At 36.0% G+C, this 24,107-nt stretch overlaps 1 protein-coding gene across 1 annotated transcript in view; it reads right to left on the reverse strand.

The window, feature by feature from the left end:
- LOC136032836 (phosphoenolpyruvate carboxykinase [GTP]-like) overlaps positions 1–24,107 on the reverse strand; it is a 60,994-nt gene that overhangs the window by 26,548 nt on the left and 10,339 nt on the right. The window contains exons 4-8 of the mRNA XM_065713246.1: positions 19,777–19,954; positions 17,976–18,189; positions 12,030–12,243; positions 9,362–9,538; positions 6,070–6,296 (exon numbers count right to left, since the gene is read on the reverse strand). Of these exons, the coding sequence (XP_065569318.1) occupies positions 6,070–6,296; positions 9,362–9,538; positions 12,030–12,243; positions 17,976–18,189; positions 19,777–19,954 (1,010 nt within the window). The remainder of the gene's footprint in view (positions 1–6,069; positions 6,297–9,361; positions 9,539–12,029; positions 12,244–17,975; positions 18,190–19,776; positions 19,955–24,107) is intronic.

The raw sequence follows: 24,107 nt of genomic DNA on the forward strand, positions 1-24,107 counted from the left end.
GCGTTGAGGAGGGGACAGCCCCCTTCATATACGGAATAACTTCTGTTAGTTTTAAGTTTTAATATCGTTCCTTACTTTCAGTTGAAAAAAACTTGTTTTTTAAAATTTAATTTCTGAACTTCTTTGAATTAATGTATGTTTTGATTTTGGCTCACCGCACATGAACAATTAAAATGAAACTTGCATATATATATTTTTTTTTTTTGTCAAATGGTTTTCTCAGAGTTTTGATCGGACGATTTTGATAAAAAAAAGAGGAAGGAGAGGAGGCCTAGTTGCCCTCAAGCTTTTGGTTACTTAAAATGCAACTGGAACTTTTTATTTTTTTTTACGAACGTTTTTATTAGTAATAAATATAAGTAACTTACGGATTAACTAACGGAATGAACTTCTATATTTGTATATTTTTATTACATATATGAGGGGGTTCGCCCCCTGGTCAAGACATCGCTCTTTACATTAAAGCTTGAATGTTGTCCCAATTCTTTAAGAATGACCCGTGAATCACAAAGGCCGTAGAACAAATACTTGAAATTACTAAAAATACTTTAGCGTAAAGAGCAAGGCATTGAGGAGGAGACAAATGCCCTTATATATGTAATAATATCTGTTCGTTTTAAGTTTTAATGCTGCTCTTTACTTCCTGTTGAAAAAACCTTTTTTATTTATTTTCTCATTGTTTTTTTTAAAATAATAGTCACTGCGCCCCTTCATAGAAATTCTCTTCCCTCATGATAAATTTATCCATGGAAAGATAGTCCCACGTAGCCCCCTCCCCACAACCTGCACCCCCCCCCCCCAAAGTGAAAAAATCCCCCTGAAAGTCTGTACACTTCCCAATAACCAATACTATATGTAAACAATGGTCAAAGTTTGTAACTTGCAGCCCCTTCTCCCGGGGACTGTGGGGGATTAAGTCGTCCCCAAAGACATATTTATTAGGTTTTTTTACTATGCTGAACGCAATGACTATCTCGAAATTTTGATCCGGTGACTTTGCGAAAAAATGAGCGTGGGAGGGGGCCTAAGTGCCCTCGAATTCTCGATCACTTAAAAAGAGCACTAGAACTTTTACTTTCCATTAAAATGAGCCCTCTTGCGATATTTTAGGACCACTGGGTCAATACTATAACCCCTGGAAAAAAACAACAAATAAACACGCATCCGTGATCTTTCGTCTGGCACAAAAATACAAAATTCCACACTTTTGTAGATAGGAGCTTGAAACTTCTACAGTAGTGTTCTATGATGCGCTGAATCTGGTGGGGTGATTTTTGTTTCTATGACTTTAAGGGGGTGTTTTTCCCTATTTTCTAAAATAAGGCAAAATTTCGCAGGCTCGTAACTTTTGTAGGGTAAAACTAAACCTGATCAAACTTATATATTTAAAATCAGCATAAAAATACAACTCTTTATGTAACTATTGGTATCAAAATTCCGTTTTTTAGAGTTTCGGTTACTATTGAGCCAGGTCCTCCTTACTACAGTTCGTTACCACGAACTGTTTGATTATCTCTTACAATTCCGTATATCAGAGGACCGTACAATTACAGAGGGATAAAACCCTATCTGCAAAACGCATTTTTTTTTTGTACCATGGTTGATCCTATAATATAAGAAGAAAGCTAACTTGAACAAAAATGAATGATCTTGTACCCTTGTTAAGAAGCAAAACAGATTGTGGCCCGAAGCGAGCCACAATATCTATTGAGTGAAAATTCTGAGACAGTCAATCGATTTGTAGCTATAAAAAAAAACTCCAGAAACAGCTTCCCAGTTTCACACACCATAGAAAAACGCAGACATTCCTAAAGACACAAGCAGTTCCCATAAAATTGACAGTTAATGCAGACAATTATCTTTAACCTTCAATTTAACTGATTTTACTCATTTGAAACTTCAAGATTGTTTAAAATAGTAAATAGTTTGGATTTAGCTAGTAGGTAGAGTCATTTGTAAATTTACAAGATTTTTTATTTGCAACCTGTACATGGAGAAACAAAATAAATTAGATTGTAAATATACAAATGACTTTACCTTCTACCTAAATTCAAACTATTTACCATTTTACATTATCATTAAATCATTATAAAGAAGTAAGATATAAGTCAATGAGTAAACATCTCATTGAGTGTCCTCCCTGAAAGGCTAAATGATGAAAAAAGAAGCTTATCGTTGGTAAACAGACATGCATCTGTGCGACAAGGAAAACTACAGAAGAATATATAATTAAAAATCCCTGGGAATCAATCTAAGTATTTTATTTTATGTTTGCCGATTGAAAAAAGACATTACAAAGTTAGCATTTTCATTGCTTGTATCCATTTGTTTGCCCTGACTCACCAATGTAACTTCCACAAGCCCAAAGAGGAAAAAAGGCTAAACAAGGTTACGTTACTTAAAAAATATAAGTGTTGCAGCAGTGTTTGGTCTAAATCGTCCAACCACATCGTAGATTGCGGTGCTAAAGTAATGACGACATGTCTCTGAGTAACTGTCTCACTATGCAAAGTTGCTTCTTAAAACTTCTTTATTCTCTATTCATGACGCCCAATGTTTTAAGTGCAACATGTATTGTTGTGGGATATACTTTCAAAATTTAGTTAATTACAAATGCAAATTATTCATGCCAGCAAGAAATTAATTAATAATTGGAAATACATTGCCAGGGAAGTGATTTGTATTTAGTTACAAAATATGTATTTAAAATACAAATTACTTTAGCTACAAAATACTTTTTTCTGAAAGCGTACCGTTTATGACGAGGCTTTTTAAAAAGCTTATCATCAAAGTAGGGAGCTTACTTTCACTGTAATGATAGATGCATAAAGTACCTTAATGATGAGGATAACATCATGTATATTGCAAAAATATTTCATAAATGCTCAAAGGAAAAAGGCACTTCCCAGGATTATGATTTGGGACCCTTCAGAAGTCCCGGCGGGTACTGAAGCTTCATCTCTACGGTGAACCAAATTCGTAGAAAGATGGAAAAAACTCTAACTGAATTCAAACAGGGGTCATTGTGTAAGGCTATCTCTGATTTCAATAGAAAATTCTGGCGCAACCCCTCTATTATATTCTATAGTGGTGAAAAATCCCCCTAAATCTTGTGGAGCTCTTAAATTAGTTATTGATTCAGTATGTAGCACGTATCAATCAAGATATAATATTGAAGTTCGTCGCCACAAATTAGAGTTTAAAGTTCTTGTAAACAATGTTAGAACGCATGAGAGAATTGCAGATTCGTTTAAAACTTACGACGATAGTGTAGTTGTAGAAAACAAAGCTAAACAGTTTATGGGCATCTTAAGCAGGTACCACTCGAGTTTCATGATGGATTTCAAGCCTTGATTCCTTACTGCATCAAGGCCGAATGTTGTTGGCTTTAATTAACGTTTAAATTATCATTCGCATCTCGAAATGATCTAGTGATTAGAAAAAAAGAATACCCCTAAACCTGGATACGAGATTCTCCATGTGGAAAAATATCGGCATCTACCCCGCAGATGCTATAATTTCCACAACGGCGATGGTCAATTGCCAAAAGATTATGAAGTTCCCCAGATATCTGGGCACAGTGCGCAAACTCGTTACAGACATACCAAACAATCCCCTTGCACTAATAAGCCATACTGTGTATCATGCCAATCTAGAAAGCACAACTGTTACTCTTTCAGCTGTTCCAAAAACCGAAAGCTAATAGAATTCAAGCAAATTCATAGAAATGGCCACTAGCCACAGTTCTGTATCGGTATTATCTTGGAACATAAATGGATGTCCTGAATAAACTTGCTTTGCTTGAAAAAATGGTTGAAAATATGACGTAGTGTGCATACAGGAACAGTTTTTACTACCGGATCGCAAAAACATGCTATAATTATCTCGCGCTAATTCTACTTAGATATACCCTGCTTCTCTTCAAAAATCAAAGGGCCAACCTAGCATATAGCAGGCAGTCTTGAGCAAGTATAAATTTGAATGTTTGCATTCGGAAGATCGCTTTTTTGCCGTTAGTTGCAATGGTTTCGCTGTTGTGAACGTTTATTTACTCACTAATAATGGTGATCAGGCCTCAGAAATGAGATTTAATGACGCATGTCGCAAGTTGGCTAAATATGTAAAACAATTGCTCCAGTTATTCCCACTTTGCCTCATCATTGGCAATGTCAACTGTGATTTATCAAGTGATCGTTGCTCCGAGCTCAAATCGTAAAGACGATGTTGCCTAAAGTGTTTCATATGCTCCCGAAAAACCAACAGTTTACTTGCATATCCGTAGCTAAAACAACTTCAAACATCGATCATGCTCTGTTCTCCGGCGAGCCTGTGCATGGAGTTTCAGTATTTGAAGTATTTTTTGTGTAGTAATCACTTTCCTATTAATGTGAGTATTCCACTAGCCAGTTCTGCAAGGAGCCCCTTACATTCTAAGGGGTCCGTCAGGAAATCATAGGATCTTACCGACCTAGGACTTTTCCGGAAAGTTTGGGATGATATTTTGACTAAAATAATAGTTCCTTATCATCTCTTTCAATCTTTTTCTGTAGTTATGGACGAGCTTGAGCTTCGTTTACAGCTTTATCCATATTGTGAACAGATTATTCATGCTATTAGATGTGCTGATCAGACAGCTGTACCTGTTCACAAATGTCGAGCGAAAAAAAAAATATGGTTGGTCTCGAGATCCAATTTTAGTTAGTGCTTGTTCCCAGGCTAAAGTATGGTTCCATCTTCGGCAAGAGTGTGATAGGCCTACAGTTGCTGCTGTAAATGCTATCAGTATTCATATGAAAAATAAGTTTTGTAAAGCGCTCCGAGATCATGTTGCTAATATCAAAGCTGAACTGGCGGCAAAAATCGTTGACAATCCACATTGTCTTTGGAGGTCCCTCCCCGATCAATTTAATGATATTAGTGCCTTAGAAATACATGAGTGGATGGCTCATCTTTCTGACCAGTTTAAAGCCCCTGACAATCCACAGGCTAAAAAGTTTAATGAAGAAATGAAAAAGTTTTTTTGGACAGTCGAGCTAGATCCAAGCAGGTAATCGTTAGAGATAATTTGATTAAAGAGATTATACCTAAGCTAAAAAAGAAGTTTTCTTGTGGATCGGATGGGATTTGTGTTTGCCATTTTGAGTTTGCCAGCGATTACCTTTTTGACCATGTGGTCAATCTTCATTTTTTCTATTTTTTCCAAATTAGCTGACCCCCACTCCCCCCCCCCCCCAGATGGTCAAATCGTGAAAACGACTATTTGTAACTTAATCTGGTCTGGTCCCTGATGCGCCTGCCAAATCTTATCGTCCTAGCTTACTTGGAAGTGCCTAAAGTAGCAAAACCGGGAAAGACAGACCGACAGAATTTGCGATTGCTATATGTCACTTGGTTAATACCAAGTGCCATAAAATCTGAGAGAAACAAATTAACATTGCAATTGTCTGCTAAGAAATATGTAAACTTATATGTTTATCTTTTTTGTTCTAACAAACGTTCAATTGGAGCCAGAATTACTGGTGCTACATGTGTAGCAATAGTCTGTATGACTAAAATATTTAAAAAGAAGCTTAATTTTGATATATAGAAAATTATAATCTCAATTCAAGGTCAACTTTTATTCGGATCCAGTAAACTTTCCTGAATTAACTTCATTTTATGCTATTTTTTTTTATTAATATTGAATATTATGGAATGGTTAGGGTTATTCCATCAGAATAGGCTATTCCTTCAGATATATAGTTAGGGTTGTTCTGTCAGAATGCAGAACAATGGATAGCTTTTGAAAATGTGTAGGTATAAGTCTAGAGCGCCCTTCTTTTACCTAATATTAGGCCTAATGAAAGTAAAAGGAAGAAGGAGATTAAAAATGCAAGTAACATTTTTATTTGGGTAATCTTATAGTTGATTTTGATTATACTGACTAATGCTATATGCCATTTTTTTTTCCACAGACGAATCTGAGCTTCCTTCACGGGTAGCATTCATTTTTTATAGTAAGTCATTCGATACTCAATGCGAGGCAACAAACAAGAATAATAATAAAAAAAAAAAAAAAAAACAGTGCACCTTGTATTCTGCAGCAGAAGTAGCTTCAGATGAAACAGAAGCACCGGCATAGACTCCATGCTTCCACGATCGTGTCTCATAAATTAAAGGTATACCTTCTGGACGTCTTCCACCAAAAAGAATTGCAGAAATAGGCACCCCTTCAGGACTGTTCCAATGGGGATCCAGGATTGGACAATTGACGAGAGGAGTACAAAATCTTGCGTTTGGATGGGCAGCAGGTTTACCTACAAGGATGTTTTTATGTCTTACTTAACATAAATCTGTTACTTTTTGGTAAGGAGTAATTTAGTTTTACGTTAGAATTTTATCTTTATTCAGCTTGAGTTTTGGAAATTATTTTAGTTATTTATTGTTTTTGGGTTTTAATCTCCATGAATTCCTTTTTCGCTCGCACTGTTTGGATTTTCAGTTATTGTTTTTAAATACCATTCTTTCTCTTTTGCTGTGAGAATGACTTGTTGTTTATACAGGCGAAATAGTTTCGATCTATTTTTCTTCCCTGAAATTAAATTGGGTAAAGTTTCTCTTTTTTCTTTGTTCAATTCTCGGCTAAGTTGTCTAATAATGAAACATTTTAAATACAACTTATAAACGAATAAAGGAGGTTTTTTCTCTCTGTATTTCTATGGATCTTTTTAAGTTATTCAATTGGAAAGACAAAGTTCAAGAAAAAATATATCATAGAGAAAAGATTGGAAAAAATATTTCTTTGGTAATAGAAGATGACATTAAAAATTTCAATGATTTGCCTGATTTTATTATAATTCTTTAAAACTGTTTTAATTTAAACGGTATTTTAGCGGTGAAAGGTATTAGTATGGCCTTAGATCTTTTAAAAATAATCCTCTACTCATAGCCTTATCAGGTCCATCAGGACAATTTAAAATTTTATGAAGACTTAAACCTCAAGCGTTAACTTATCCTGAGATCAAAGCATGGATCACTGATCAATTAATATTTCTTGAAAACAAATTTCATGGTATTTCTATAAAATTATAACATATAGTGCTAGGAACAACTAGTTTTTAGATCCTTTACGCAAAAAAAAAAATCAAAAACGTTATCATTTTTAAACCATCAAAAAATTGTTTTTCTTTTTTTTACTGATGCACGAAAACAACTACGACCTGTTTTATACCAGTCGCAAGCAGCATTAATCCTCGCATCAAATCTCTGATGGCACAAAAAAAAAACAAGTATCCCAATAGAAAGACAAAACAAAAGGTATTTAAATAAATTCTTTTATATAGAAATTAGATAAAAACCTACAAATCAAAGCAAGGAGCAACAGTATAACTTAAAACAAGCAGAAATTATTGCGTATATTAGGGGATTCTGACAAGGGGACGAACCCCAAAATATACATAATAATTTATGTTCCTTTTAAGTTTTAATATGACTCCTTACTTTCGGTTGAAAAATCTTGTTTTATTATTTAAAATCTGATCGTTATTTAAATGATGCTGAGAAATCCGACGCCGCCTTCATAGCAGTGTTCCTCCCCCCATGAAAGCTTCCTCCATAAAAAGATCCTAAAACAACTTCCTCCACCTGACCCCCCCCCCACTATCAGAAAAACCCCATAAAAACGTCTGTATGCTTCCCAATAAGAATACTATATGTAAAAAGCGGGCAAAGTTCATAACTTGCAGCCCTTCCCCCGAGGACTGTGGGGGATTAGGTCATCCTCAAAGACATAGCTATTAGATTTATCGACATGCTGAACAAAATGGCTATCTCAAAATTTTGATCGGGTGACTTTGGGAAAAAATTAAGCGTGGGAGGGGGCCCAGTTACCCTCCGTTTTTATCACTTTAAAAGGGTATCAGAAATTTTAAATTTTCGTTCGAATGAGCCTCTTGCGATATTCTAGAACCACTGCGTCGACACGATCACCCCTGGGAAAAAAACAAACAAATGAGCACGCATCCGTGATCTTTCTTCTAGCAAAAAATACAAAATTCCACATTTTTGCATATAAGAGTTTCAAAACTCTACAGTAGGGTCCTCTGATACTCTGAATCTGATGGTGTGATCTTCATTAAGATTCTATGACTTTTAAGGGGTGTTTTTTCCTTTTCTTCAAAAATAAGGCAAATTTTCTTAAGCTCGTAATTTTGAATGGGTTTTTTATGCTGGAATCAGCATAAAAAACTGATTCTTTTGATGTATCCACTGGTAACAAAATTCTGTTTTTTAGATTTTCGGTTTAACTGAGCCAGGTCGCTCCTTACTTACAGTTCGTTACCACGAACTGTTTACTTAGGCACCATTGCACTTACAATTTATAAATTCACTGATAAACTGTATTTAACAAATAATTGTTTGTTAAAAATGTGCTTACAATTTTGGGGCACGGTCATGAATAAGGTTAAAATCCATTAGACTAGGATACATTATCCCAACAAGACGTTGTTTATTATAAAATAAGGATTTTTATAGTGATGCCAACACAATAAATCTGCTGGTTTGAAAATTAGGGACACACAGCCAACTAGGATGTTCATAATCTTTTTTAGGGAGTTAGTCACTTGAAAACCACACTTTTATTCAATAAGTGTTCCATCTACAGTAAGATATTTTTAGTAATAAGATTCAGCATGTCCAGAAATCTAATATAAGCGAACGACAGTAAGCAGATTTCAGTGTTAATTCTAATTTCAAACAAACAAACTTCGTAGCCTTATCATATGATTCAGAAGATTTTTGCCAATCAGAATCTTCCGAACAGCCAGTCTGAGGTAAAGTCAAAACATCCGGTGGTGGCTAATTGAGTTTGATTTCAGTTTGGTAATACAGCACCCGAAGTGTGAACTCATCTGTAGCAGCACATTGAAGGGGTGACACAAGGATCTCAGTAGTCAAGAGGCGTTGTTAATTCGATACAATACAATAGGACCAGGATAAAGATCCTCCAGAGCCATTGCTGGCGCATAGGGCGTCTAATCGACGTTTCAGTTGCTGGGTGTTTTTACAGGGCCAAGCAGCAAGCTTGTAGCCAACCTTGCTGCGGTGGTGATCGAACCCTGGGCCCCGTATTGCAAATGCAACACAATACTGAGCTCAAATCTCCAGAACTTCTGCTACAAGCTAAGCAGCCACTATAAACAGGTTTACGTTCCATTGACTCCAAAAATAGCATAAGCTGAATTTTATTATTAGTGAAATGTTCATACAAATGGGGTTTAAGCAAGTTATCTTGAATTTCATTATATTTTTTTTTCCGTTATATGTTTTGTGGCAAACAATACAACGGAGAAAAGTAAGAAAAGAAGGAGATAAAACTAACCTGAATCCCTTGTCCAGTGTTTCTCTCCCGTCCATGAGGTGATGGATACGTGTGTTTTCAACTCCTTTTCAAGACCCTCCCAGAAAACACCACCGTCACTGGTTTTTGCTACATTTGTGAAAATCGTATTTTTGAATATCATATCCATAGCCACGGGGTTGGTATGGTGATTCGTTCCTATAAATACCCAAAGGTACACCTAAATAAAAACTGGAAAGAACAAAACAATAAAACTAATTTTATAAAGATGTCCCTCTTTGTAGGAAGTGTCACTTGAAATCTAGCAGTGAACACTGTTGCCCTCTGATACAGGATATGCAGTGCAAAAAACAGATATTTAACGCTAAACCTTGAAGGTTCTTGTAATGACTGTAAAGCTTGCCACTATTAAATCCTAATTCTAATCTACTGAACGCTTGTACCTTTAAACTTGAACGCAAATAGATGTCGATAGGCTTCCATTCAAAAAACTCTTATAGTACAGCAAATGTTTTTTACTTGTACTTGCAACAGAACCAGGCGTTGCCCACCTTTCTAGTAAAACGATACTGTTTCATGAATATATTTGCCTAAAAATCTAGTAAAATATAATAGATTTTTTCTACAAAAAATTGTCCAAGGATATTTCTAGGTACCGAATATTAAATACCGAAAATTGTTTTTGGTTTCTAAGAAAAATTGTCCAAGGATATTTCTAGGTACCGAATGTCACATATTCGTCTGTACTATTTTTTGTTTTCTAAAAAAATTGCCCAAGGATATTTTAGATACCGAATATCAAATATTCATCTGTGGAAAAATATCGTTCGATCTCGCCTTCTAAGGCCCTAGTGAACGACGGTAGGGTAAATTTTTGAAAACGAAGAATAATAGCTGGTTGAAAATCGCATTTTTTCCTATCCATTTATGACCAAACGAAAAGCTAGAAAAGGAACTTTTAAAAGATTGGTATGGAGGGGGAACGTACGCAACTGTTTTGACCTAAACCGCCCCGGTGAATCGACGAATTGTTGATAGTAGCGGTAGTACTAGTTTAGTTTAGTATGTTACAGTTTTTCTTGTGGACTCTGAATATATTGCTTCGTTTTTTCTGGCTCTTCGTTTCCTCTTTCTCCGGATAAAGTTCTTGGGTATTTGCTCGTCGTTGACCAAATTAAAAACTAGAGGTTCCCTAATTATTTGGTGTATACGTGTTGACAATAGCACCCTGATCTACTATGCTAATATCTTTCCAGATAGTGATAGATCACCCTTCCCAGGTTTTGAAAAAGCCTTTTTTTTTGCATACTCATTAAAAAAAATTGACAAACAAAACAAAATCTTTGCCTAGATTCAGAATTTTTTTTTTGGTATCTTAGCCAAAAAAAAAAAAAAAAACAACTGGAAATCATCTTAGCATCCAACCATCATCCAACACCTTGACATTAGCCCCCTGATCTACCATGCTACTATCTTTACAGATAGTAATAGATCCCCCCTACATATTTTGATTTTTTTTTTTTTGGTACATTCATATAAAAAAAATCGAGAAAAAGCCAAATAATCGCCTAGATTCTAAATTTGTTGCCCCTTGGTAAAAGACTGAAAATCATATTTGACCCCTCCCTCTCATCCTGCGTTTTCATGAATTGGTCCCCTGTGCTCACCTGAGCTTCAAGTAGTGAAAATGCTGTATCGTTCTCAATATTTATTATATAGCAAACATACTTAGACCTTGTGTGTTGCCTGAGTTTTGTAAAGGAACTGATATGATCGGAACTGAGCAAAATAACTGAGATCAATCAATATATAGGAAAAATTTTTCTAGTCTGATGGATTGTTTTGACATATTTAGTTCAAATTTTTTTCTGAAAAACCCTCTGCATGCAAGCATAAATAGCTTTATAGTATGATTGATGTAATTACGCAAAACCTCATTTTAGAATTTACATTATAATCATTCTTCGTTTATTTTTAATAAAGGTGAAACGTATAATTTGTGATGTTCTTATGAGGAGGTGGTAGATTGGAATCAATAGATAGCCTTGGGGGATGCTACTTTTACAGTCAATTGATCTGTGTCAGGTAATCATAATAGCTTGAAACCAGTGCCTATCCTTCAAGACTTAAAATTTTTGTAATTTTTCCTATAATTTTCAATATTTTACACATCATTCGTTTTTTTCATATTTTTTTCAAGGCTGTGGCCCTTTCAACAAATATCATCCCTCCTCAGATATGAAGTCTGGTGAGCATTATAAGACAAACCAGGTCCAGTATATTATAATAACGACACCTGTTAGTCATTACTGTTGTAAAATGGCATCACGGACATAAGCACTGACATTTATGGTATTTTTGGCGAGAGCCAAATTCATCACAGTTTTACGTATATCACAGTTTTCACACTTCACAGCTATCACAGTTTTAAGTAGTTTGCAACCTTACAAAGATAAGCTACATTTTGGTGGAAGAATACAAAATCCCCTTTAAAAAATCATAACCATAACTACACCACATCACCTTAACATTATATAGGCTACAATATAGCACGAGTGGATTATCTGTAATTATTCATTATGCACAGTATTTCTCCATCAGTAGTTGCTGATTATTTGCCAGTAGGCTAAATTATCATTCTGCACATAAAGTACACTTATACATTGTTAGGTATATATATTCATCTAACCTGGACAAACACCAAAAAAACCAAATTCTGGATTTATAGCTCGTAATACCCCGTTTTCATCGAACCTCATCCAGGCTATATCGTCGCCAACACACTCAATCTTATATCCAGGAATAGGCGAGGTCAGCATAGCTAAATTTGTCTTCCCGCATTGACTTGGGAAAGCACCAACTATATATTTCTTGACACCTTGGGGGTTTGTAATTCCCACAATCTGGAAAATATATAAAAATGCATAATCAATATGAAGCCACTACCAAAAACAGAAACGGTGTAAAATCCTAAAACTTAACAATGAAAACTGCAACGTCCAATTCAACATGCCTGAAAAGTCTAAAATGAAAAATCGAGCTCCTATCAACAAAATAAAAAAATTCGAAATTTCAACAATTTTGAAATTTTTAGTGGCCCTCCAATTTTTTTGGTCACTTAAAAAGGGCACTAGAACTTTTCATTTCCGTTAGAATGAGCCCTCTTGCGCCATTCTAGGACTACTTGGTCGATACGATGACCCCTGGGAAAAAGAAAAAAAAAACAAAAAAAAAAAAAAAACAAACAAATTAACACGCACCCGTGATTTGTCTTCTGGCAAAAAATACAAAATTCCACATTTTTGTACATAGGAGCTTGAAACTTCTACAGTGGGGTTCTCTGATACGCTGAATCTGATGGTGTTATTTTCGTTAAGATTCTACGACTTTTAGGGGGGGGTTTCCCCCTATTTTCTTAAATAAGGTAAATTTTCTCAGGCTCGTAACTTTTGATGGGTTCAAAGAATGCGATTCTTTTGATGTAGCTATTGATATCAAAATTCAATTTTTTAGAGTTTGGGTTACTATTGAGCCGGGTCGCTCCTTACTACAGTTCGTTACCACGAACTGTTTGATAAAAGTAAGGTGCCACCGAAAAATGCCGATTTACTCCAGTTTGTGCCACATTCCAATAATTTATACTTTAAGTCGAAAATTACAGGATAACCAATCGGCTTAGTAACATCACAAGGCTCTCTAGCTTTCTCGTTTGAGAAGCCATACTGGCACATGGTTCTGCATTCGTCTTACACACACACACACATACATACCATTCAAAATGAACATTTATTAAAAATCATGCACATAGTAATACAAATAGTTACACAATATTGCAAGTTTAGCTTCGTCTATTAGAAGAAGTACAGTTGGTCTTTTTGTTTACGGGGGGGGGAGGAGCTGAACCTCAAAATCATATTTTTATGCATAAGTCTTCCATTTTTTGTAAAAGGTCTTTTAGATCAATATGGAAATGCAAATTAGCCCATAATCTTCCTCCCTTTGGAGACTAAGCGTTCAACGTATGTGTTGAAAATATTTCAGCTTCCTAGAAAATATTTCAGCTTCCTACTTGTTTTGGAGACAGTAGTTTCAAATAGACAACAGTAGTTTTTATAAAATCAAAAAAGAAGATAAAAATTTCAACTTAAACATAAGGAGCAGGGGAGGGAGGGGATGTAATGATGGTTAAGGGGCCAACTCTTGCTAAGAAGATCTTAATTCATGGCAGAAAGCAAATACACCTAATCGTTATTCTTCTAGTTTTGTTTCGCTAAGTTTAATCTTTATTATAAAGGGAAGATGGCCGAAGGGGGCTACAAACCTTCCTATAATTGGAACAACCCTGAATATAATACTGAATAAAACAGCAACTAAAATACAAAAAACAATATCCAAAAGAAAGCAAACACCGTCGCTGAAGTTTAGAATGAACACAAGACGCTCAATATAACAGTGATTCATGAATGAATTCTCTAACAAACATCAATACGATAAAAAGTTCAATTTTCATTTTACCACTATTCTTCGTGAATGAGAAGTCTTGTCTATTTCAATTTATATTAAACAATAAAATCTTCATCTTTGAAAGGAAATCAGTAAATAAAGCTCATGGAATAGCTTAAAAACATTCAGCAAAGCATTAATCACACTTTGTCTTAATGAGCAGTAGGCTGAGGAAGGAGTATTCCCAGCTCCTATACATGATAATTCCTATAGCTTTTTCGTGCACCTTTTCGGGTTTAACGTACTCTTTGCCTTTATTTGAAAAAAAGATGCCTTTTTTCGAAATTTGATCGTACGCAGATATAAAGCTTATAAGATTTTCTTCAATGTAAGTAGGCAAAATATTCCAGAAACTTTTTTTTTACTATAGGACAGGAGTTGTCAGCTCCATTAAGTGATCCCTCGTAAAGTAACTGCTTATGAACGAGGATTATTCTCGGGAGTTGGTAACTCCAGACTGTCTATTATGTACAGTTGATCTTCCCCAAAATAAATTACAACTATAGCTGTTGCATTAATATGGAAACTAAGGAACTACGCGGAACAGTTTACCATTTCAGGAAATTTTCAGTCGCAAAAAAGGAGCAATTTACAGGGATTTCAGGGACAACTTAACATTTCTATTGAAATTTAACAGCAGAACAGTAATTTCGTCAAAATCCTGTTAGAGGGGCAAAGTTGAAGCCAATTTTCCCAAATCAAGTGAAAATGACAGTAAATACTAAACAAAATAAGCCGTTTGGTTCTATAAAGGTACTATTTAGTATTTTAAAAATTGAAATGCCAGATTTGGGATTATCTCCCCCCCCCCACACACACCAAAAATCTTCTTTTTATTTTCCATTGAACTTGCTTTTCTGTTATTTGTATACCATTCATTCATATGAAAACAGGAGCTAAGAGCTCATATGGCACTTGTGACGTGGTCGGAAGAACCAAGAGCCAAGAGCTCATATGGTATGAGCTCTAGCAAAATTCTAAGAATCATTAGATTGCCTTAAAAGGAAAATCAGAGGCTTAATGTCGGTCGGGATTTAAAATATTCTTTTCTGTTATTTTCTGCTATTTGTATACCATTCATTCATATGAAAACAAGAGCTAAGAGCTCATATGGCACTTGTGACGTGGTCGGAAGAGCCAAGAGCTCATATGGTATGAGCTCTTGCAAAATTCTAAGAATCAACAGATTGCCTTAAAAGGAAAATCAGAGGGTTAATGCCGGTCGGGATTTAAAATAAGAGCTCTGAGTCACGAGGTCCTTCTAAATATCAAAACTCATTAAGATCCGATCACCCAATTCGTAAGTTAAAAATACCTCAATTTTTCTAATTTTTGCCCTCCCTTCAGCCCCTCAGATGGTTGAATCGGGGAAAACGACTTTATCAAGTCAATTTGTGCAGCTCCCTGACATGCCTACCAATTTTCATCGTCTTACCACGTCCAGAAGCACCAAACTCACCAAAGCACTGAACCCCAACCCCTAACTCCACGAAAGAGAACGGATCCAGTCCGGTTATGTCAATCACGTATCTAAGACATTTATAAGCGTTTTCCAATATTTCCGGTTTCCCTCTCCAACTCTCCCCAATGTCATCAGATCTGGTCGGGATTTGAAAAAAGAGCTCTGAGATATGAGTTCCTTCTAAACATCAAATTTCATTAAGATTCGGTAACCCGTTCTTAAGTTAAAAATACCTCAATTTTTCTAATTTTTCCAAATTAACAACCCCCAGCTCCCCCAAGCAGAACGGATCTGTTCCAATTATGTCAATTTCGTATCTATAACTTGTGTTTATTCTTCCCATCAAGTTTCATCCCGATCTCTCCACTCTAAGCGTTTTCCAAGATTTCTGTTTCCCTCCTCCAACCCCCTATGTCCCCAGATCCAATTCGAGTCGAAAATGGAGCACCTGAACCATAAGATCCTTCTATATATAAAGTTTCATTAAGATCCGATCACCTATTCGTAAGGTAAAAATATCCCAATTTTCACGTTTTCCAAGAATTCCGGTTTCCCCCTCCAACTCCCCTCAATGCCACAGGATCTGGTCGGAATTTAAAATACGAGCTTTAAAGCACAAGATCCTTCTAAATATCAAATTTCATTAAGATCTGATCACCCGTTCGTAAGTTAAAAATGCCTCATTTTTCCGAATTACCCCCCCCCCATTCCACCAAAGAGAGCGGATCTGGTCCAGTAATGTCAGTCACGTATCTTAGACTTGTTTTTATTCTTCCCATCCAGTTTCATCCTGATCCCTCCGCTTTAAATATTTTATAAGATTTCCGGTCCCCCCCCCCTCCCCAATGACGCTGGATCCAGTTGAGATTTAAAATAAGAGATCTGAGTTACGAGGTCCTTCTAAATAAGAAGTTTCATGAAGATCCGATCACTTCTTCGTAAGTTAAAAATACGTCATTTTCTTAATTTTTCAGAATTAACCCCCCCATCCCCCAAATAGAGCGGATCCGTTCCAATTATGTCAATCACGTATCTAAGACTTCTGTTTATTTTTCCCACCAAGTTTCATCCCGATCCCTCCACTCTAAGCGTTTTCCATGATTTTAGGTTCCCCACCCCAAACTCCCCCAAATGTCACCAGAGACATGAAATAAGACTCATTTTTTCTAATTTTTCAGAAATAACTCTTCCCCCCAACTACCCCAAAGAGAGCAGATCCATTCCGGTTATGTCAATCATGTATCTAGGACTTGTGCTTATTTTTCCTGTCAAGTTTCATCCCGATCCCTCCACTCTAAGTGTTTTCCAAGATTTTAGGTTTCCCCCTCCATACTCCTCCCCCCAATGTCACCATATCTGGTCGGGATTAAACATAAGAGCTTTGAGACACGATATCCTTCCAAACATCAAATTTCATTAAGATCTAATCAACTGTTTGTAAGTTAAAAATACTTAATTTTTTCCGCATTAACCGGCCCCCCACTCCTCCCAGATGGTCAAATCGGGAAAACGACTATTTCTAATTTAATCTGGTCCGATCCCTGATACTCCTGCCAAATTTCACCGTCCTAGCCTACCTGGAAGTGCCTAAAGTAGCAAAACCGGGACCGAAAGACAGACCGACAGAATTTGCGATTGCTATATGTTACTTGGTTAATACCAAGTGCGATAAAAACAGTTAACTCAGATGTCATTTTAAGCTAATTATTCAAGCTGGATGCCAAACACTATAGGGAATGTAGGTAAGTGAGTTGTAATTTAATAGCGCACCATCACCATGAGTGGTAGTAGATATAGGACGGATACGCTTTCATCATATATAGGACATACACACTTTTGGTAACGGGAAGCGAAGTTTTCGATGGCCTTCATATCGATTCTTCATAGTTCACCTAGTTTCCTCTTTCCTGTGTAGGTTTTATGGCTCCTCTACGTGATCAAAGGGTCGGGAGAAACCCCAATTTATAAACCCTGAAATAGATAATTCTAAGCAAGCATAAGAGGTATCACAAACGTATCGAACAAATTTTACGAGTTTAACCAACAATGTTCATGTATTGTCTCAAACAGCCAAGAGTTCAGAGAAAGACCTTTCTTGAGCAGGAAAACAGGCTAAAAAATAGGTAAAAAACAGTAGGTCAAAAGGTAAAAAGTAAGCTAGTTTTATCCAATACATTGAAAATTATTGGAAATCTAGAAATTTTTAGGGTTACGAGCTCGAAGCTACCGTGTCGACCTCCGCCCATCCTGGGATCTTAAACAGACAAAAACATTAAAATATCCTGCTATAATTTATCAACACTAAAGTTTAAGTATTTATCTTACTTTGCAAACCATTCGACTTAAGACTAATCAATGCATGGTGAATACACTAAGCAGCTCGACAAATTGACATAAAGATGTCCGCGTTTTCCCAGTCTATAGGAAAACCATACATTCTCCCCGTACAAATTCATGAAAGCTCCATATACTATTGCAGCTCCATAATGAACCAAATCTGTTTAAGAATCCCTTACTCTCATATCCATAGAACCCTATATCTACTAATGAAAGGTGCTATACAAATTGTGAACTACCAAAAAAACTTTCTTTGATTACAAAACTCCATATAGATAATTTTGTCTTTGAATTATTAAAGCAGTTTATAGTTCATTAAATCTATATACTCACAAGCATGTGCTCAGCAAGCCATCCTTCTCTTCTGGCAATAGCAGAGCCAATACGAAGTGAGAAACATTTTTTCCCAAGAAGAGAATTTCCTCCGTAGCCACTGCCATATGACCATATCTCATTGGTCTTGGTCTTATGAGCAACCATAGTCTTTTCAGGATCACAGGGCCAGTTGTTGATTATTGGTTTTTGTGCAGGCAGAGGCACGCCAACGCTAAAAAAATTAGGTGCAAAGAAGGTACGTTTTATGGAGTGCAGTAACAACATTCCTTAAGTGTATGCCACAATAACCCGGCCTTTTTAAAGTCTGATTTGACCCTTTGTGGAAATTTAAGCCATTAATACGAATGAAAAATCTAAGTCCGTCTGATTAGCTCTGCTGGGTGAGAGTTTAAACTAGTAAAAAAAAGTTTTGGCACAATATTTTTTTAAATAAACTGTTTTTTTGTGGTGCAAAATTTCGAGCCTGAACTTTATATCTTTTCAGAAAATCTGAGAGCACGAGATCAAACGGAGTTATCTGGCTTGAATACTTCCACTCACCCAGGATCAAAAGGAATAAAAAAAATACTGTCCAATCTTTAATATCTCACGAACAGCAGAAATTATCGTGCTGAAACTTTCAGGAAATGTTCGAGAGAGAAAATGAAACTCTCAAATTGGAAAAGAAACAAATTTAGAATTTGATTATCATTCTTTTGGTTAACAAATTTGTATAAATGTGAGCCAAAACGGCAAAAAAAAAATGAAATTATCAATTGCTATGAATTGATATTCCAACCCCGGAACATGCGGACCGTTCGATTAAGTGTAGGGGGGGGGGAGACAGAGTCCACAAGGAATTATGCCGACCCTAGGGTAGAAAGGTGTGAAAAAATACGCAAATGAAATTTTCGGAAAAAATAGTGGGTGGTACACAAAATATAATAAAATACAAGGTAACCTTAATTTTAAAGGCGAACAGAGGTCAGAGAACATAAATTATATATAGTAATAGGTGGTATAATACAGTAATAGGACTACATAGTAGTAGTATATTTTGTAAATACAATAGGTAACCTCCAAGTCTCTTTGAGCCTGGAAAACGTTTTTCTGGTTGGATTGAGATAGGGAAATAGCCTCTGTTTTGAAAAAAAGGGGCATATTTTGCCAATGTTACAAATTATGAATTTCTTGTAAACCGTCAAAAATAAAGCTAGAGAATACAGTTATAGGTTTCTGCGTACAACTTTATTACTATAGACTTCTGATTTCAAAGCTCTGCGAAGTGTTGCAGCAACTATGACCCTTGAATCACAGTTGCAGTGCAAGACTTGTATTGAACAGAGTAAAGGGCATATGCTTGAAAGGACAAGAGGGAAGACAGAGCCACATAAGACAGGGCTAGAAGAGCAAAGTTTTGTGGATCCTTGACAGATAAATTGCTAACTGATTTTATTATTAAATGGACCAAGTTATTTCAAGGGGGAGAGTGAGGGTCCAACTAAAGTTTGCTGTTAATGTGTAGCGAAATGATAGATACTACACTGCTTTAATAAATAACCTCTTCTTATAATCAATGATACTAAAAATAGTGTGGAAAAATGAAGATGTTTGTTACAAAGTTTTCACAAAACCGTGAAAACTACGCAAACCCTGTGTTGTTAATAGATCATATTGCATCATTAGTCTCAACCTCATAATCACTGACCTTGAATTCTGAATTTGAATTTCGAGTAAAATCAGAAGAAATGAGAATTTTGACCTGGTCTACTGGATTTGGGACCTTTATCCATCTTTAAAAATGGTGAAAATACATTACCTGTGTATACATTTGACAAAATCCTTATCACCTAGAACTTTGTATACATTTTTCCCCATTCTAGTCATGATTCTCATTGATGCTGCAACGTAAACTGAGTCAGATGCCTGAATTCCGACGTGACTGATTGGTGATCCTATTGGTCCCATTGAAAATGGTAAAAGATAAAGGGTTCGACCTAGAAATACATCCCCATGGTATTTAGAAAAAAAAATTCTTACCTGAGGTAAATTTAAAAAAAGCAGTAAAATAAAAGGGAATTTACGACTATACTTCAGGGTAAAAATAAGTTTTATTTGAATAATGCCCTAACCTGATGACATTTTATTAGGAAATTTGGCCCTTTGCATTGATATTTCAATTCCATAGTTTTACCAATTTTTTCTCAAAGGGAAATTATGTGGTGAGCATGAATGCAGACCCGCACCTAAATTAAATCTAGTCACTTCATTTTTTCACATATGTTCATTCATATTGGTTTGATTTTTATTTTCTGTAGTACTGAGGAGCTCATTAAGGAGATAATCAAATGCTGGTTTTTAAAAATTTTCCCTCTTTGTTCAAAAAAAGAGGTAATAAATATTTAAACAACTAAAACTAAAATAATTACTTGCTAGTTTATTTTCCTTGGTTGGGATTTCTGTAGATTTCACGATTCTTAAATTTCACTTCGTAATATGCACGTGTGCACAAAAAAATCAAATAAATCGTTCAAGGGTGAAGTCCTCGCACCCAATTTTCCAGTTCAGGTTTTTGCACTCAACCCAAATTCGATGGATTAGTCCCGGTTCCCAACGAGAATTTCTATAATGTCTGAGGAAAATGGAGCCACAGTCTTGCAGAAACGGAGCAACGCCTAGCGAAGGAGTCGTAAGGTTGGATAAATGCAGGCTTGACAGCTCATAGGCCTTTTCAACCCCAGAACGAAAATTCAACGCCCTCTCAATCTCCAAAATGTCATATCAATTAAGATCTTTTGATATGTCATATTGAAGTTGGTAACTTTGTAACTAGAATGATTAAATAATTTCAAAATAATCTTAATATGATTCTGAAACATTTCAAGTTTTATGCCAAACTCGCACGTAACCCGAAACTGAAAAGACAATGAATAAAATAGTGAGGGTTAACGCAACAAGCCATAAAAAATTCTTTCTGATGAGAAGTTTTACATAATTTGGAAGTTTGTGGTAAGGTCCAGGCTTCACGGACAAAAATGATAGGATTACCAAAATTACCAAATTACATGTTTTACCAAATTACCAAAATTACATGTTTTAGCAATCTAGCTCTGGCCAAACAAAAAACGTCCTCGAATGGAGCAGGAAAAGGTCACAAGAAAGCTTAAAATAAGTAGAAAGTTTATGGGAGGGAACAGAGGAATTCTTATGAAGCGGGTATGCACAGCTCTGTTGACTTGAGGTGACGTGGTGTTGGGTTAGATATTAGTTGCAGTTGTCTTACCAAGCTCGGCATTCAAGATATGCCTTATTTGGTGAGTAATTTAGAACCATTCGTGAAACTTGCATTCAGGACGTTTCTTAAACTTCAGCGTGCGCTTCTTTTTCTAGCAGGGGAGTATATTTCAGACCCACTCAGAATTAACTAATTAATCCTAATTTGTACTCTATAATATATTTTTACATTATAAAATAATATATTTTTTATGCAAGAGGCACATATTTTTTATGCCTCTTGGAGAATGTAGGAAATATTTAGGGAGAAATAGATTGAGGGATGGTCCTTACAGTTGCCCTATGTGTGGAGAGATGGATGAGTCTTTGCAACATTTTTTAGGGGATTGTAGGGAGTTGAGGGAATCGCGCTTGGAAATATTTGTTAAAGAGGTTGGGGGGAGAGATTAGATTTCGGAAATTTTGAGAAGTAGGTGTTACTTAACTATAAACATTATTGGAAAGTTCATCCGGGTAGGTATGAGGTATCGTGATGTTTTCTTAAATAATTTGTTTAATGTCTTTTCAGTCTATGTTTGTTGCTGTATATATATTTTTTTTCACTTGTTTTGTGTATGGCTATCTAACATCTATAGGAGTATATTATCTTTATGTTTGATGTGATTATTGTTTTTATTTCTGTTCGTTTTGAGTCTTATTTATTCATTGATAGTAATCTTTGTTCGTTTTAAGTTTAAATTAGGACTTTATTTATGCTCGTCTTAGGTTTTAGTATGACTCAGTATTTTCTTTGAAAATCTTTTTTATGGAAGCTTTCTTTCAAATTATTTATTTTTCCATTTTAAATAACATGGTTTTATTCATGGTTAAAGTTAGGTATATCTGTAAAGTTTTTTTTTTGCATAAGTATATCACTACTTAAATTTGGATAAGTTACAATTCTTATTGGGGATTAAAGAGCAAAAAAATATTTAGGCGATTCGGATACATAATATTTTTAGCTGCCTCCTAACACCAAAAAATTGGATATCTCCCAGCCCCTACTCTTTTCTTCACAAGTGTAACCTAAAAATTTCAACTCCAAACCTGAAGCTTTTCCCAAGATATAGCAAAACGGTATTTTGATAACCTAGATGCACACAATGACAGTTGATTAATATTACCATGTATTCTCGAGCCCTTGTTCTCTTTCAAAGTTTCAACTCGATGTCCCGAGCTTTTTCAAAAATTTACAGATAAAGTATTTTGATAGCCTGGATGCATGTAGCATCATTTGATCTAAATAGACTATCCAGCAAGATATAGCTCTTTTCACCTTTTACGCTCCCCCAAAACAAAATTGGAGTACCCTTGGCCCATTCACCTTCCTTTCCTTAGCAGTACCTTAAAGTTTTAACTTCAAACCCCAAGCGGTTTTTCAGACAATGAAGATATGCAATTTTGAGGATCTGGTACAAAAACATGGAATTTTGCATTTTTTTGCCAAAAGAGAGATCACAGATGCATGTTTATTTTTTATTTTTTTCCCAGAGGTGATCGTATCAAACCAATGGTCCAGAAAGTCAGGAAAGGGCTCATTCAAACAGAAATCAAAGTTCTAGTATCCTTTTCAAGTGACCAAAAAGATTGGAAGGTATTTAGTCCCTCTCCCACGCCTTTTTCTCCCAAAGACAACTTATCCCCATAGTCCCTGAAAATAGGGCTGTAAGCTTTGTATTTTCCCTATTGTTCACAAAAATTATTTGTAGTCCAGGACTTTTAGGGTTTGACCCGGACAAAATTGCAATATAAACGAAAATGGTACCAAAATGATCAGAAAAAAATTCTGTACAACATACTAAAAGTCCCCATAAATCCGAGTGGGGCGAGTACCCGAAAAACAGGGGAAAAGGGGGAAATGCGGGGGAAAATGGGAAAAATGCCGAACATGCCCAGAAAATAGTTTAAAGTGACTTTTCTGGGGTTTTCACATACGCTGATTACGAAATTGACATCTAAAATTCAGTATAGAAAAAGAGTACTACGGAAAACGGGGGAACAGGGGAAAGAGGGGAGAAAAGAGAAGAATACAGGGTAGGGGTAGAATGCGGTTTGAAAGATATTTTCTGAGGTATTCCTATCTGGTGACTACGAAATTGAGAAATAAAATGATATAAAAAAATCGATTAACATAAAACGGGGAAATGGGGGGGGGGGAAAAGGGAAATATACAGGGTAGGGGTAGAAAGCATGTGGAAATGTGTTTTCTGGGGTTTTTCTATCTGCTGATCACGAAACTGACCCCCAAAATGAAGGAAAGAAAACGAGAACCATGAAAACCGAACAAAACTGGAGGAAACAACGGAAAAGGGGAAGGGAGGCCTGACTCCTGAGCCAGCTGCTAATGGCTAATAAGTAGGCCTATGGACAAAATAACTCGCTTATGTATCAAACTTGTACTTTATTGAATCACAGACATTTCTTACAACCATTTGAATTACTAAACATAAAGAAAACAACCGCTTGGCAGTAATATATAAAATGGCTATTATATGTAAAATTTGCACTTTCGAAGGCAGTATAGTTGACTTGAAAAACACAGCATTGATATCACTAGTCGAGCTCCTCGTCTTCGACAATCTCGTTGTCCCTGTTCAAACAGTTGATACCCTGACATTCTCCGCACGCGAACGTACACGATAATCCATTTTTCTTGCAGCTGCATCGCGAGTTCTCGCAGCCTGTCTTACAGTTGCATCTCACGACACTCAAAAGAGTCTGAGGTGCGGGCAACAAATGGGTCATCACAGGTGAGTATTTATGGTCTCTGAGGACCCAACCCCAGTCAGCCGGGTCGAGGTCAGCTGGTTCCCCTTTCCAACGGGATACCTGGAGGCGCACTCGCTGGGAGTGGAATGAAGCTGCAGCTTCGGTTGG

This window comes from Artemia franciscana, chromosome 11 (assembly GCF_032884065.1).
Source record: "Artemia franciscana chromosome 11, ASM3288406v1, whole genome shotgun sequence".
Taxonomy (NCBI): Eukaryota; Metazoa; Arthropoda; class Branchiopoda; order Anostraca; family Artemiidae; genus Artemia; species Artemia franciscana.